Raw genomic sequence first — 14,301 nt, 5'->3', positions numbered from 1 at the left:
CGCTTGTATATTGTGGGGAAGTATAGGTTTGTGGGGGGATGTGGGTGTGTGGGTATGTGGACTGTGGGTGAGGGTGTGGGTGTGCCTGTGAGGGATGGATAGGTGTGGGGGGTCTGGGTGTGGGGTGAGAGAGTATGTGGGTGTGCGTGGATATGTGGGGTGTGGGTGGATATGGGGTTTGTGGGAGGTTGTGTGTGGGGGGGAGGGTGGCTGGGGTGTATGAAGGGGTGTCGGTGTTGGGGGTCTGTGTATGGCAGTGCAAGGAGGGGTGTGAGTGCTGGTGTATGCTAGGGTGTGCATGTGGGACTCACCCTATGAACACACACACACATGCCTGGTACCGACACGGGCCCTGTGTTTCCCAGTCGAGTGTTGCAGCCGGGAGCCACGTGGTACCGGAGCAGTGTGGGGGCAAGAAGGCAGGGAAATGGCTGGGGATTTCCCTGCCTTCCTGCCCCCATACTGCTCCAGCACCACATGGCAGTCCTGCACTGAGGGCAGGGCTGGGCCACCTGCTGAGACTCCCCCTGGGTCCTACTGCCTCTGGTTCCTGTCATCTTTGGCAGGAAGCCAGGAGCAGATAAATATTTTCTAAATTTTTTAGGGGCCCCATGGGCCGGATAAAATGGCCTGGTGGGCCGCATCCGGCCCATGGGCTGTATTTTGTCCACCCCATCTCTAGTGACTATAGATAAGTCTCTATATTCTACTGTAAAAAGCAGCCTGATGGGATTATAAATGCATATCTTGTGATTTGGGTGTAAATAATCAAAAGAGCGAGCTCTCTACCTGCCTTTTGTCCCTTTTATTAGTAGGCAGCCTCCCTGGCTCACCCAGTACACCTGGAATCCAGATAACAAAGGGTGTGTCTACACAAGACACTTTAAGAATGTGCAGTAAGAATGTACGTCTACATGTGCACATGCTTCCTGCACAGTAAACCTTGCTAATTGCAAGTAAATTTGCTACCTGCAAATGCAAATAGCAAATTTACTTTTGATTAGTAGCGTACAAGTGCAGTAGTGCTCGTGTAGACACCTGACTGAGAGCAAATCTTCTCCTGGTCAGCCAGCAACCAGGGGGTAGGAGATTGCTCCCTGCCCCGGGAGCTGTCTGCTGCCAAAGTTGTCTTTGCCACCAGAGCCCAGGCAGGGACTACTTGTTCTGACTCTACCCAAGTCCAACTTCACTCAGCCCAAGTTCCTAATATAAGACATATACTGTATTTTCTCATATCATACCCTACTTGCAAATAATCTTGTTTTGAGATGATTTTTCTAGAGTTTTGGCTGCATAGAGCAGGGACAGAGCCTAGTCTTCAGCTCACTCACCCTCCCTTTCCTATTCAGGGACAAGCTACAGTTTTAACCCTTTCACTGAATTATCAACATCTCTTGGCTGTTCAGCCAAAAGCTGAAACTGTAGCTGCTCTTGAAGACCTTACTTCATGGGCAGACCTAGGATTTTGAAAAGAGCCAAAAAAAAAATCTGCAGGGCTGTGAAATAGGAGAACAGAGACTGGTAGTACCTAATGGAGAGAAAAAATGCTGAACAAAGGATAGCTTGATTAGCAGAACATCAAAACCATTAAAAAGAAGAGAGGGTCACTAACACTTATGCAATAAAAAGCAATTAGCAGGAATTGGGAAGATTATAGTGAGCCATGATGTCAGTTGACTCCATCAGCACCCCCTGAAATGTCACTGATGCTGCAGAGCAGTTGTTTTAAATTTTGGGTGGAGTACTAATCAAAGTGGAGTGCAACCATACCATTGCATCCCCCCTGGATCTGCCCCTGCTGGCTTCTGTTCCTCCCTCTGTGCAACTCCTGAAGCTAAACGAAGGAAAAGTAGTAGTGGCCATTTTATAGCATCTCCATACTCTATTCTGGGCAGAAAAATGAGCTTCCCTACTTAAAACACATCACAATTTTGGAAGGCTGATTCTTATGGGAAAGGTATGCATGGTATATGAGTAAATGTGGTACCTTATGTATATATTGGATATGGATGTCTCTTCTAGTACAACATCCTTTAACTTTTTTCCTAAGGAAATGAATAACAAATTAAGGCCGTGGTGCTATATTAATCATGCTTTTAATTATTTCCTTTGAGTACATCTTCCATTATGTGGAGGACAGCAGGGAGAGAGAATAATGGATAGGCAACTTAATTACAAAAAAAACAGATTCTACTATAGAATTTAGTTACATAAACCAGAAAAATCATTTTCCTTTGATTCTTTTTCTATTCACTTTCCCATCTACTCCTCTTTATTCACACCTATGTATTTCTTTTGTACTTCATCTTTCCATTTCCTCTTTTCTTGGTCTACTTCCTTTGCCATGTCTGGCTGAACATTTTAAAATGAAGCTCCTTATTGACAAAGAATGATCATGAGCCTTGATTCTTATTCAACACTCCTGCTTCTAACTTCTGTTTTCTTTTATAAAGCTTGATTTGGGCAATTTAAAAATTCATTTGTTTTTATTTGGAATTTGAAAGTACTCAGGATCCATTCAAACATTAGTAAAAATGGAGCTGAATCAATGGAAGAATTGCCCAAGACCCGAAGTCATTAAAGTCAATGGAAGTACAATGGTAAGAACTAAGCTTGACGTTAGCAGGAACAAACCCTGGAAACCAGTCCATTTCTGTCCTGGTTTTTCCTTACTTGATGCCTCAAACATTTCTTCAGAAAAAGCTGTTGCTTCAGCACTAAAATGCAGGGGAAAGCACAGGTCAAGAAAAAATTAAAGAAAAGAAGATGACTGCATGAATAAGTTCCGCAAGAGAAGGTTGAGAGGCGACCTTGTGGCTGCCTATAAGGTCATCACAGGGGCACAGAAGGGAATTGGTGAGGTTTTATTCACCAAGGCGCCCCCGGGGGTTACAAGAAATAATGGCCACAAGCTAGCAGAGAGCCGATTTAGACTAGACATTAGGAAGAACGTCTTCACAGTTAGAGTGGCCAAGGTCTGGAACGGGCTCCCAATGGAGGTGGTGCTCTCCCCTACCCTGGGGGTCTTCAAGAGGAGGTTAGATAAGCATCTAGCTGGGGTCATCTAGACCCAGCACTCTTCCCTGCCTATGCAGGGGATCGGACTCGATGATCTATTGAGGTCCCTTCCAACCCTAGAATCTATGAATCTATGATTTATAAACAGCATCAGTATGTCAGTAGTGCACATTCACTTCACAAAAGGCAGAACAGGTCATTACACTTTTTAACAGAACTATCAAGCTGGTAAGTTGCCTTTGAATTTCAGTTTAGAAGCAGTAACATGTTGCAACCTTATAGCACAATTAATTCAAACACCACCAAATACTTCTGAAAGCTGACTGATATCACTATCCCATTTTGCAGTGGAAACTAAAACAGCAATAGGTCAGATGATTTGCCAGGGTCATACAGGTAGCTAATGGTAGTGTCAGAAATAGAGCGTCAGATGTCTGACTCCTAACCCACATTCTATCTATGGACACCTGGCGTTCAAGCTTCACCAAATGAGCCTGTAGTTGTGTCCTAACCAAGACTTCGGGGAACTATTTTAGCACTGGTATGTCTACAGTTTACCTTTGCACCTGTAAGGCAAGTAATAAATATGCTTTTTTTTTTCCTTTTCTTTTTCTCTCTCCTTTTTTTTTTTTTTTTTGCATATACAACTTAATTTTCAGATATGAAAATGTGGGCCTCAGTGAGCATCTGCAAGTTTTTATGTACTGGAGTGCAGTACACCTACTTACTAGTTACAGTACTACCACTGTAGTTAATTTTTCCTTTAATCAACAGACATTTAGGGGATGTAATTTTAATAAGCATCTTGGGAAGACAATTTGTCAGATGTATAGGATGAAGGTGTGTTTATTCACAGTAAAAATCCTACACTGCTAAATAAGAAAAGCCATCAGTTCTAGCACTGTGTGTATCCTCTGGTCCGTCAGTACAGCACATAACTCGGATGGAGTGGTACTATGATGACAGTAACCAACCAGAAGACATCATGCAAATGAGAATACTGTATCCTGTTCCCGTACCAGCTGCTCTGTTGCCGGCTGGTTGTTATAGTGATAAACTGAGGCCTGGCCTCTTTGCTTCGCCTTGAAAGAAAAACCTTTAATTCCTCTAGGGAAGGGAGAGTGAGAGAAGGGGGTGGGACTGGAAATTATATGACAAAGAAAAACATCTGCCTGAGAAGAGAATAACAGAGAGGGCATTGCAGAAGGAAATATTCACTGGTCATGCCAGTGCTCACAACCGATGCTGAGTCAGAAACAGGTATCCCAAAATCCCTTTCTAATGAGCTTCTGTCAGAAACCATGGAGGAGATAGAACACACATGCCCTCAGCCTCGGTTGGTAAGTAAAAAGACAAAGGATGCATTATTTGCCATCCAAGAGCTCTTTGCATTATTAGGATGTAAAAGAATCTATGTTTAAAAAAACTGAATGTATAAAATAAGAATTCAGCTACAGCGTAGTCTATCTCAGCTGTTTGTGCTTTATGTCTGCACTGTGAGAACTTGAATTACAAAGCACTATTGTACCGATTGTGAAAAAAAACAGACAGTTGGGGTACAGTGCATTTGTGAGTGAAAACGAAGTTAGTGCTTTGTTATGGCAGGTCTTGTTCTATAACAAAAAATGTTAGTCAATGTAGAAATGGCATTTTTCTTCTGCATTTTTTTGTTCAGATTCATAGCAATGCTGGTTATTTTGTCCTTTCCTGTTCTTTGTCTTTACGCTGACTTTGGGAAATAAAATGACTGTTAAGCAGAATTTCCACATCCCTAATTAAGATAGCAGTAAATACAGAATGCATCTGAAAAATGATATGACAAAATTACCCACATTTTAAAAGGTTCTCACCAGATTGCTGGTGTACACTTCCATGATTCCACTCCAGGTAATTGCAGGCATGTGACTCAGGAAAGCTGCGTTAAAAAAGGAGCTGCATGTCTTTAATAATTAATGTATGGGAACAGTGCATTCAAAGAAACTGCTGTACATACAGTTAGAGCATCCCTTTATGTACGCTGTCTGGAAGGAGAACTGCTTCCATATCATTGCTATTCAGAGCTCTGCAGGCTTGTTCTGTATCTGCCAGGATTCAGCTTTTTACTGAATAAGACAAAGGTGTCCTTGCAGTTTTTCTAAGTCATAAAGAACTTGGAAGCCTTCTGACCAAACTCAGGGCATTAATGATGGCCAAGACCAATCCTAGCTTCCCTGCCCTCCCCTCCCTGAAGTTGAGTCTAAGGGTATTGCATAGAGAATGGAGAAATGGAGTCTGTTTTTTTGGTGAAAGGATGAAGGGGGCTGGTAAAAAAAACCAAAATAAAACAAAAAAACCCTCAAGTTGAAGGTGGTTGTTTGGAAGAGTAACAAAGAGGTTCTCTAGGCAGTGCAGGCCACTTCTTAGTTGCACAAAGATTGGCTTCTTTCTGGTTGCAGCACTATAACAGTTAACATCCTAGTGCTGCATTTTTTAAAATTATTTTCATCATTCTAAGTTTGGGGATGTTTTTATTCTTGTTCTTTCAGACTTGTTTTATTATTCCTACCAATAGTAATCACTCTTCTTCTCCTTACAGTACATATCACTGCAAGACACTAATAATAATGACACATATGAAAGCAAGATCTAAAAAGTGCAGATATGTCACCAATGTGTGAGATTGCATGATTTATGCAATAGTTTAGCACTAGAAATGAGACCATTTAACACCAAAATTTCATCACTGCCTTAATTAAAACATTTTTTAATCCAACTTCAGTAATTACACTCAATGCCATATTTCAGACATTCTCCTGTTATGACAAGTAGCAGCAACAGTTGCTGGGGTTGATCTAAATTAACATTTTTTCTATTACCTCCTTTTTATAATTAACTAACAACTTTTAAATACCTGTTAATTTTTAAATGGAAAGGAGATTTTTAGTGGGTTTTAAATGGAGAAGTTAGTAAATATTTTGGTATTGCAATGCACTCACAGATTCTGCTTAAGGCTTTTCTTGTTGAAAACCTTTCATACACAAAATAGAAAACCTTTTGAAAATATTATCTCCCTGCTCTCTCTCTCTCTCTCTCTCTCTCTCTCTCTCACACACACACACACACACACACACACACACAAAGTCAATTTGCTGTCAATATTTACAGTGTCACTAATTCCAGAAGAATCCCTATGGAAATGGAAGTAGCAGCCAGACTATCTGAATAAAGTAGGAATTCATAATGATCTGTTTTTGATATCCATGGATACCAATAAATTTATATTGAACAACAGACACACTTTAATAAAAATATATGGAAGCTTGTACCTCTGAGATGAGAGTCTGTGGGACTGCATATCTGCCTCATATCCCACCTTTCAGAAAGAGATGTGTCAATGTTAGAAAAAAAGAGGAGAGGTAAGACTATTTAAAAGTAATTCAGTATACTCCACCTAATTATGCACTAGTGAATGGTACTGATTGCTGCTTTACCAGGACTTTTTTTATATGAGTCTGTCTTGCATGGGAAGAATTAGGAACCAATACTCAAAAGAGTGAAATGGTGCTTGATGAGTATTAAATAGCCATTCATTTCTAAGCACTATTCCTCCTATACAAAAATTGATAAACACTAAAATAATTAGCAAAGAAGAAAGGCAGTATATGTGGGCTGAAGACAGGGTAGATTTTCCCTTTATAGACTAAACAAATCAGAGATGTATAGCATAAACTCTTCTGAGCCTGACCTCACTTCGTCATCATATGTTGTGAAAGGACATGCAGAGGCACTCAATTGGTGAATCAGCATACAGTGGGTTGCAAACAATGTAACTATGTCATTGCATCAGTAGAGGATCTGGTTTATTTTGTATTCAGTTCAGTTTGTTTCATTTAGAATTTGGTTTTGAGAGTTTTGGGGCTCTTTTAGGTTTTTTAAATTATTTTAAATAGCATCTTTTCTCAGCTCCTTATCCATCTCCAGGGGTTATATTGGGTCATTAACTGAGAGAGCTGCTTCATTAGAATAAAAGGTACAGGGTCATCCTAATTCAATCAATTTTGCCATGGTTCAATTATCCTGTACTATCATTTGTTACCATGTGATAATGTAATGCTGGTTGGCTATTTTTGGATTATTTAGAGATGACTTTAAATGTTACTGGATGGTCCTTAGGATGCTATGGGATTAAACCAATACTGCAGGCACCCTGAGCTTGTTATGTGAGAGTGTTCTTCAAAGCTAATGTTTAAATCTAAAATAATAAAAAATAAAACAAACACAACTCAAAATGTGACCAACTACCAGGAAGTTATTAAACAGTGCCCTTAAATGATAATGAAGCATTGCATAGGTAAATAAATGCTGGTATTTTTCCAAAAGAAATTTGGGCTCTTAAATGGATATTCTGCATAGTAAGTATTCACTGTGGGGTTGGCTATTTACTTTTTTTAAAGGAGTTGCTTATGTAAAGCCCCAAAACAACAAATATTTTAAATTAATACCTGTTACAATATTTCTTTTTCAGTCAGTTCCTCTAACTTTATGTCATGGAGGCTGCTATCTTAACAGGAAGTAGCACAATAAGACTAAAGGAAATCTCTGTCCTATGAAGAAAGCAGGGGACATAGAAATCAGTTTCCAGGTAAGTTTCAATGTGTATTGAAACCTGAGTTTTTCTAAATGTAGCACTGTTTTCATATAAATTGCATTATTTCCTACTGTAGACACTGTCTGGGGTTTCTGAATTAAAACAAACAAAAACTAAGACTAGACCAGAGACTCCAATGATAATTCTTGTTGAGTAGTTTCTCCCAAGTCCATTCTTCACTCAAACTTTGTGTACTTTATTAATTCTATTTCCATGTATTTGTCAATCAATATCTCTGACAATATCACATTATATAGTAACCTTAGGCTCAGAACACTGCAGTGCAACAGTCCAGCACATCATTGTCTCAAGCCTCTTGTACATTGAGGATTTTAGCTACCAATCTATGCAAGTGTTTCTAACCAGCCTAAGCCCCTAGTGTAAACAGAGTCTGGTTATGGATGCTCCTATTGTTTGAAATGAGGATAAGCTGAGTAAGTATGAAAGACTGCTTTACACTGATGCACCTGAGATACAGCTACACAGATGGCTAAAAGAGCCCAATGAGGCAAGCCCTTCATTTACCTGGAGGGCAGAGGCACATGAAAAAGGCATACAGAAGGTTACTGGGGGTTCATTTGGAGGATGCAGCAATATGAAACTGCGTGTTTATCTTGAAGAGTATATGCTTTTTAGGGTCAAGAGTTTGACCCAAACCTTGCAATGAATTCCAGTGTTCCTTGTGAGACCAGAGCATATGTCTTTTCTGTACTTAGAAATCATTCTAGTACGCTGAGGGAATTACCACAATCTAACAAAGACTGCTCTACACACCTGCTCCAGAGTATGAATGGGAACAATTCCAGACAGTGTCTGCTACAAAACAGAAGCAATGGCAATTTATAGGTATGGGGCTACAACTAAAGACAGCAACAAAAACGAATACACATTGAAACTGACCTAAAAAGTAAACGTAAAAAATTGCTGCTTGATTTCACTTTTTAGCGTATATTTCTCTAATGTATATGTCGAGTGTTGCCTTTAAAGCGCTTAATCTAAGCCTGTTGCTTTCTTCCTAAATAAAGCTCTAGGGGTTAACATTTTCAAAAGCTTGCTGGGGATTTGTGAGCCAAAGTCCCATTTTCAGTGCTTGAGTTAAGCATTTAATCAATGTCCTACCGGGACACTGCAACACAGTTCCTCATGCTCTTGTCATCCAGTAGACTCCTAGGCTCAGATGAGCTGTACAGTATAGTGTACTACATAGAAAGAGTTGAACACCCCAGGAAAAGATCCACACAAAAAACCCGCTGAACGGAGAGCCACCGAAATTAGGTGCGAGTAAAATGCAGAATAAAAGGGTTGGTCATGGATGCCACTGCCAAGTACTGGCCAGGTCAGTCAGTCACCTCTAGCCCAGGTAGTATTTCCCTCTGCTCAGCACCCTCAGCCACTAGAGCAGGGGTTGTCAACCTGTGGCACATGTACCACAGGTGGCATAGGCAACCTCTGTGTGTGGCATGTGGTACATCAGGAAGGGAACACACAGCATAGTGGCAGATAGGGCAGGAAGCGGAAAGCAGAGCAGCAGATGGGGCAGGGAGCACAAGGAAAAAAGAAGAATGCAGAGCAGAAGACTGGGCAGAGGAAGAGGATCATAGTGGTACTCAAGGCTAATTTCCGGCACTCCTGTCAAAAATGTTGGTCCCACTGCACTAGAGGATTGTAGCCTCACCTCCTGGTGTTAGATGCAAAAGTCCAGTATTCCCATCTTGAAAAAGACTGACCGAGACACCCAAAATAGCCAGTGACATAGTGGTTACAGCACTTACTTGATACATGGAAACCAGGTTTCTTTTCCTGCTCTGCCAGTTCTAAGTCTCCCACATCCTGAGTGACTGTATTCTGGAGTGGGTCTCACACATTCTTCATGATTGAGCTGTTCCATTTTTATATGAATAAATGTATATTACTTGGGACAGAGTGAAAAAGAAAAACTAAAAGCCCAGTATTTAGAGCATTTTCATCTGTGCAGTTTGGGAACCAAAATTTTAAAAGGCTGCCAAACCCAGCTTCCATTTCTGTGTGTATAACTTTATCTGACACATGTTTACACATTTTTGTAATTTTTTTCTACAGTAAGTCATCACTGAAAAGCTAGATTGTAATTTGCCTGTCACTTCATTGAAGCATACAACACCCTTGCTCCTGTCCCCAAATGCTACAATATGTATTTGACAAAATTCAGTAGTTCTACATATTTGACTGCAAGAACCACAAATCAAATATGAGAGCAGGGGGTGTATAATATACCCTGCACAATTTATTGTAATTTTACATACACAGGTGTCATGCTATTTGGAGCTAGCTGTGTCAAGTAGCACATTGCTGCTTTCAATAACTGTGAATCTACATGACATTCGAAAAGAAGATGACTAGTTACAGTGGCCTTTCAAGTCAGTAAAAACAAGGTTCTTGCTATATAATAAACATACAAATAAGAGGAAACCCATGGCAAGGAGATATATGTACTAATCACATTTGGTGGAAGCACAGCTATAGAATGGACCCCGGAAGGTAGATCCATACACAAGCATTTGCCCAACAAAGCTATATGCCACTAGATACACACATACCTTCCTTTTCACATCATTTGTTTTTCATTTTCCACACAAAGACTGAAGACACAGGGTCAAAATGGTTTCATGAAAGCCACAGGGCTGTTATCTGTTACAGCACATCTTCGATATAAAAAAAATATGGGGGAGGTGGGGTAGTGATTCCATGCTCACAACAGGGATTTGAAAGAAAAGCATATCTGTACAAAAAATACCTTTAGTATGGTCAGAAAAAGAATATTTTTGCTTCTACATATCTCTATTTCAAATCTTCCTCAACAAACAGGTCATGGTTCATGCAGAAGATATCTGAGGTGGGATATCAGATAGGCATAAACTGCAACAGATGCAGATGTGCAGAACATATGACATCTAATTCTTCCCTAATGTAAACTGTTACAACTCAGGTGGCTTTGGTAGATGTGCCCCTCCTCAGCCAAAGCTGAATTTGATCCTCTTGCTGTATGGTTATACATTATGCACATATGTTAGTGTACAAGCAAAAAAAGAAGCAAACTTTTGTAATCAAGAACTTCAGGTTGACATTATCTACAGGATACTTTATCCTATATCCCACGAAGGCACAGAGTGCCCTTAGAGGACTGGGGAATTTGGCCTCGTATTTCACCATTGCAAAGCATTGCATACTTCTTCTGAATCCTGAGATGTCTGACTGACTGGGTAAGCTCCAGTCAAAAGTACTGAGTTGGTTTAACTGATGAAACAATGTCTTGCTTTCAGATTGTTCTTTTATGGCAGTGGTTCTCAACCTTTCTTTGCTCTAACCACCTCTCAGAAAATGCCAGCTCTTAGCTTTCACTCACTTTTTGACTACAATAAATAACAGAGCAATTCTGTGGCAAAAAACTCAGAAAGACCACAAAAGGTCAGAATGTTTTTGACCCTATAGATTTTTATATGAAATCTCTGGGTTTATCTTGTGAATCATATGTAGGTGTTTGCACATCTAACATATGTAGGTGTTTGCACATCTAACAGTGCTAATATTGCATAGCACTGTATGGCATGTGGATGCAGAACATTTGTAGTAATCAATAGGCCAAATTCCTCCTTGTGGAGCTGTTCTGTTTTCTCTGGCTTAATGAGCTTATTCAAAGTAATTGCGGAAATTGCAGCAGACTCATTGCAATCTGAGATAAACCCTCCTAGAAAATTTGCCTGGCAAGAGGAGTGAAGCTGGATGTCTAGTTCCATTTGCTAAGAAGAAGGAGCACGGGCTTTATTTCTGGCAAGAGTTCTCTGGGGATATTTCTTCCTGCCTGGAGAAGTTCCTATTTCTTGTTTCAGCAGAGAATCAGAGGAAGTGAACTGACATACTTCATATACTTCCCCTTTTGTTTATTTATTTAAATGTAGTTAGTCCCAGTATTTTTATGGCCTATTGCCTCCAGTTCACCTCCATTTGCTTCTGTCCTTGCCCATGGCAAATCAACTAGGGTTCAATGAAACCAAGCACAAAAAAATAAAGTGGAAGACTAACGAGATAGCACTAGCAAACCAGATTATATACTGCCACTGTTCCACTACACGCTTCAGACATCAAAACTGCACCAAGAATAGAACTTAGAATCATAGGGCATTTATATGTGCTCCAGGGGGGGTGGTGTGGGGGGCGTGGGAGGTGCTTTAATTAGAGCACGTGACACTGCAGGTGCTTTAATTAAAGTGGTTCTGAGAGCTGCTGTAATTAAAGCGCCAGGAGCATCTCATGTATCAGCGCCCCCACACTGGAAACTAGTGGTGGGGGGTGCTTTACCTAAAGTTTGTTGAACAAACTTTAGATAAAGCACCCCCACTGCCATTTTTAAAAGCAGGAAGGTTGACACATGAGACGTTGGCGGTTGCTGAAGCATGGTAATTATCATGCTCCAGCACGCTCAATTAATTGGGCCCATAGAATCATAGAATTATAGAAAATTAGAGTTGGAAGGGACCTGAAGAGGACATCTAGTCCAACCCTCTGCTCAAAGCAGGACTGTCCCCCAACTATATCATCCCAGCCAAGTCTTTGTCTAGCTGAGTCTTAAAAAAGTCCAAGGTGGAATCTCAATCCTATGATTCTATGATTCTAAGTAGAAAATCAAGGAGACCTCTACATACCTACATGACTTCTGAAAATGTGATTTAGTGACTTAGGCCTTGTAGTTCTGAGTAGGGCAGCACCTAACACCTTAAAAAGTATTTGTTCATGGAGTTAGAAAGAAAAACACCCTTGCCCAGTCACAAAACATGAACACCTAGTGAATATTCAAAGATAAATATGATAGGAATAATCGTCAAACAAACAATCAGAAATACACTTTCAGAATGTGTTCATGTTCATAATATGATTATATGTGAAAATGTAATACATTTAAGAAAGTGTCAGTGAATTAATCAAACAGAAGGAAGGGCTACATAAATTATTTGCTGTTTCTCTCAGCCCAAATTATTCAGGGGTCACATACTGAATGTAATTGGAAATTGAAGCCACTTCTGCAGGAATATATGGTAAAGAAATAGGAAGAAATACAAATACATAGGAAAAAACCTTCTATGTATACCTTCTCTCTGGTCTTACAGGCCTCAATGGCCTATAACCACCTTAACTACAGTCTTCCATCTTCTTCTGTCTTGTACACTCTCCTTACACCTTTCATCTTTGCCTGTCTCTTCCAGATCAGTTTTTATATTCTCTTTCTATCATTGCCTTGCTTTCCTCTGAGGTCTGATACCCTCCACTTCAGATTCCAAAATCTGCCTCCCACTGGCCCTTGCAATATGCCCTGCCCATTTCACTTTCTATGCTCTTGTCTTGCTCGGGACATCAGGTCTCTTGTAAAGGTTCACAGGCTCTTGATTAAGTCTTGTCTTCCATACTCTGTTTTCTTGTCCTGCCCAAAATATTTTCCTTAGTAATTTTGTTTACAAACACTTTCAGCCATTTGCCTATGTCAACGTCCAGGATACATACTCATGTAAAAAGACAGGTTGAACAGTTTTACACTGAATTTCAATTTTAAGGTTTCTTGAGATTTGTCTTAATGCCATTGATTCTGCTTTTAAACATATAAAGAGACAGCTAAAAACAACATTTTATCTTCTCCTTTTATGCATAAGCTATGTAGCCATATCTGACTTTGTTTCATAAGGGGTGCATCTATATGAGATGTTTACTGTGGAGTTGCCTAATTAGCTCCAAAGTAAACATCTCAGTGTCTGCACGTGCAGTGCTATTAGGACAGAATGAACTAATTAACTATGCAATAGGTTAGTACTTGTAAATACAAGTTCTATCTTGTAGGAGAGTTTTTTACTCCACAGCAACACACGTGTAGATGCTAATGGAGCTGGTTGGGACACAAGGGATCTGCAATGCGGGGGCTGCCTGCTGGCTAACTCTACATTGAAGCACTCTTGTGCCCCAGCCAGCCCCACCGCAGCACATTGACCAGGTCAGAGCAGCCCTTGGCTGGCAAACCAACACCTTGGACCCCCTGCCAGCTAGGACTTCTCCACCCCAACTCAATGTGCTGTGGTTCTGGGCACATGTTTAAATGTGGTGCCCAGATGCAATAAACTCCGGCGCATATTGCGCCAGAGTTTATTGCTGTGTATTAATAGCATGTGTAGACATGCCCAAGATGTATTTGCTTGGTTCAGCTGAGTGAGCACAGTTCATGCCAGAGTTATTGCCTCTGGGCACAGCATTTACATGTGTGCCTAACACTGCAGCACATTGAACCAGGGTGGTGCAAGGAGCCCAAGGGGGTCAGCCTGCTAGCTCAGAACTGCTCCACCCCAGCTCAACATGCTGCAGAGGGGTGGCTGGGGCATGAGGGTGCTACAGTGCAAGGTTAGCTAGCAGGCAGCCCCCAGTCTGTAGTACCTTCATGCCCCAGCCAGCCTCAGTCACTGTCTACACATGTGTTACAGTGCACTAAATAATTCTGCCATAGGACAGTACTATCCAATGGCAGAGTTAATTAGTTTACTCTGGCTAATTAATATTTGTCTGTCCCTGGCTGCCTGTCAAAGATGACAAGGCACCAGGGGCAGTAGGATCCAAGGGGAGCCAGTGGCAGGGCCCCGAAGGCC

At 40.8% G+C, this 14,301-nt stretch overlaps 1 protein-coding gene across 2 annotated transcripts in view; it reads left to right on the top strand.

Annotated features, from left to right (window-relative positions):
* The window catches only part of PCYT1B (phosphate cytidylyltransferase 1, choline, beta), a 58,456-nt gene that overhangs the window by 13,062 nt on the left and 31,093 nt on the right, over positions 1 to 14,301 (top strand). Inside the window, exon 1 of one of the 2 annotated variants that reach the window (XM_025198933.1) lies at positions 4,167 to 4,358. The exons of the other annotated variant lie outside the window; for it this stretch is intronic. Coding sequence (XP_025054718.1) covers positions 4,242 to 4,358 — 117 coding nt within the window. The 5' untranslated portion in view covers positions 4,167 to 4,241. Of the gene's footprint in view, positions 1 to 4,166; positions 4,359 to 14,301 lie in introns of those variants that run through there. 2 annotated transcript variants of the gene reach the window in all.

The sequence above is a fragment of the Alligator sinensis genome, unplaced genomic scaffold, assembly GCF_000455745.1.
Source record: "Alligator sinensis unplaced genomic scaffold, ASM45574v1 scaffold348_1, whole genome shotgun sequence".
NCBI classification, from domain to species: domain Eukaryota; kingdom Metazoa; phylum Chordata; order Crocodylia; family Alligatoridae; genus Alligator; species Alligator sinensis.
This window is presented reverse-complemented; position numbering and strand designations above follow the sequence as displayed.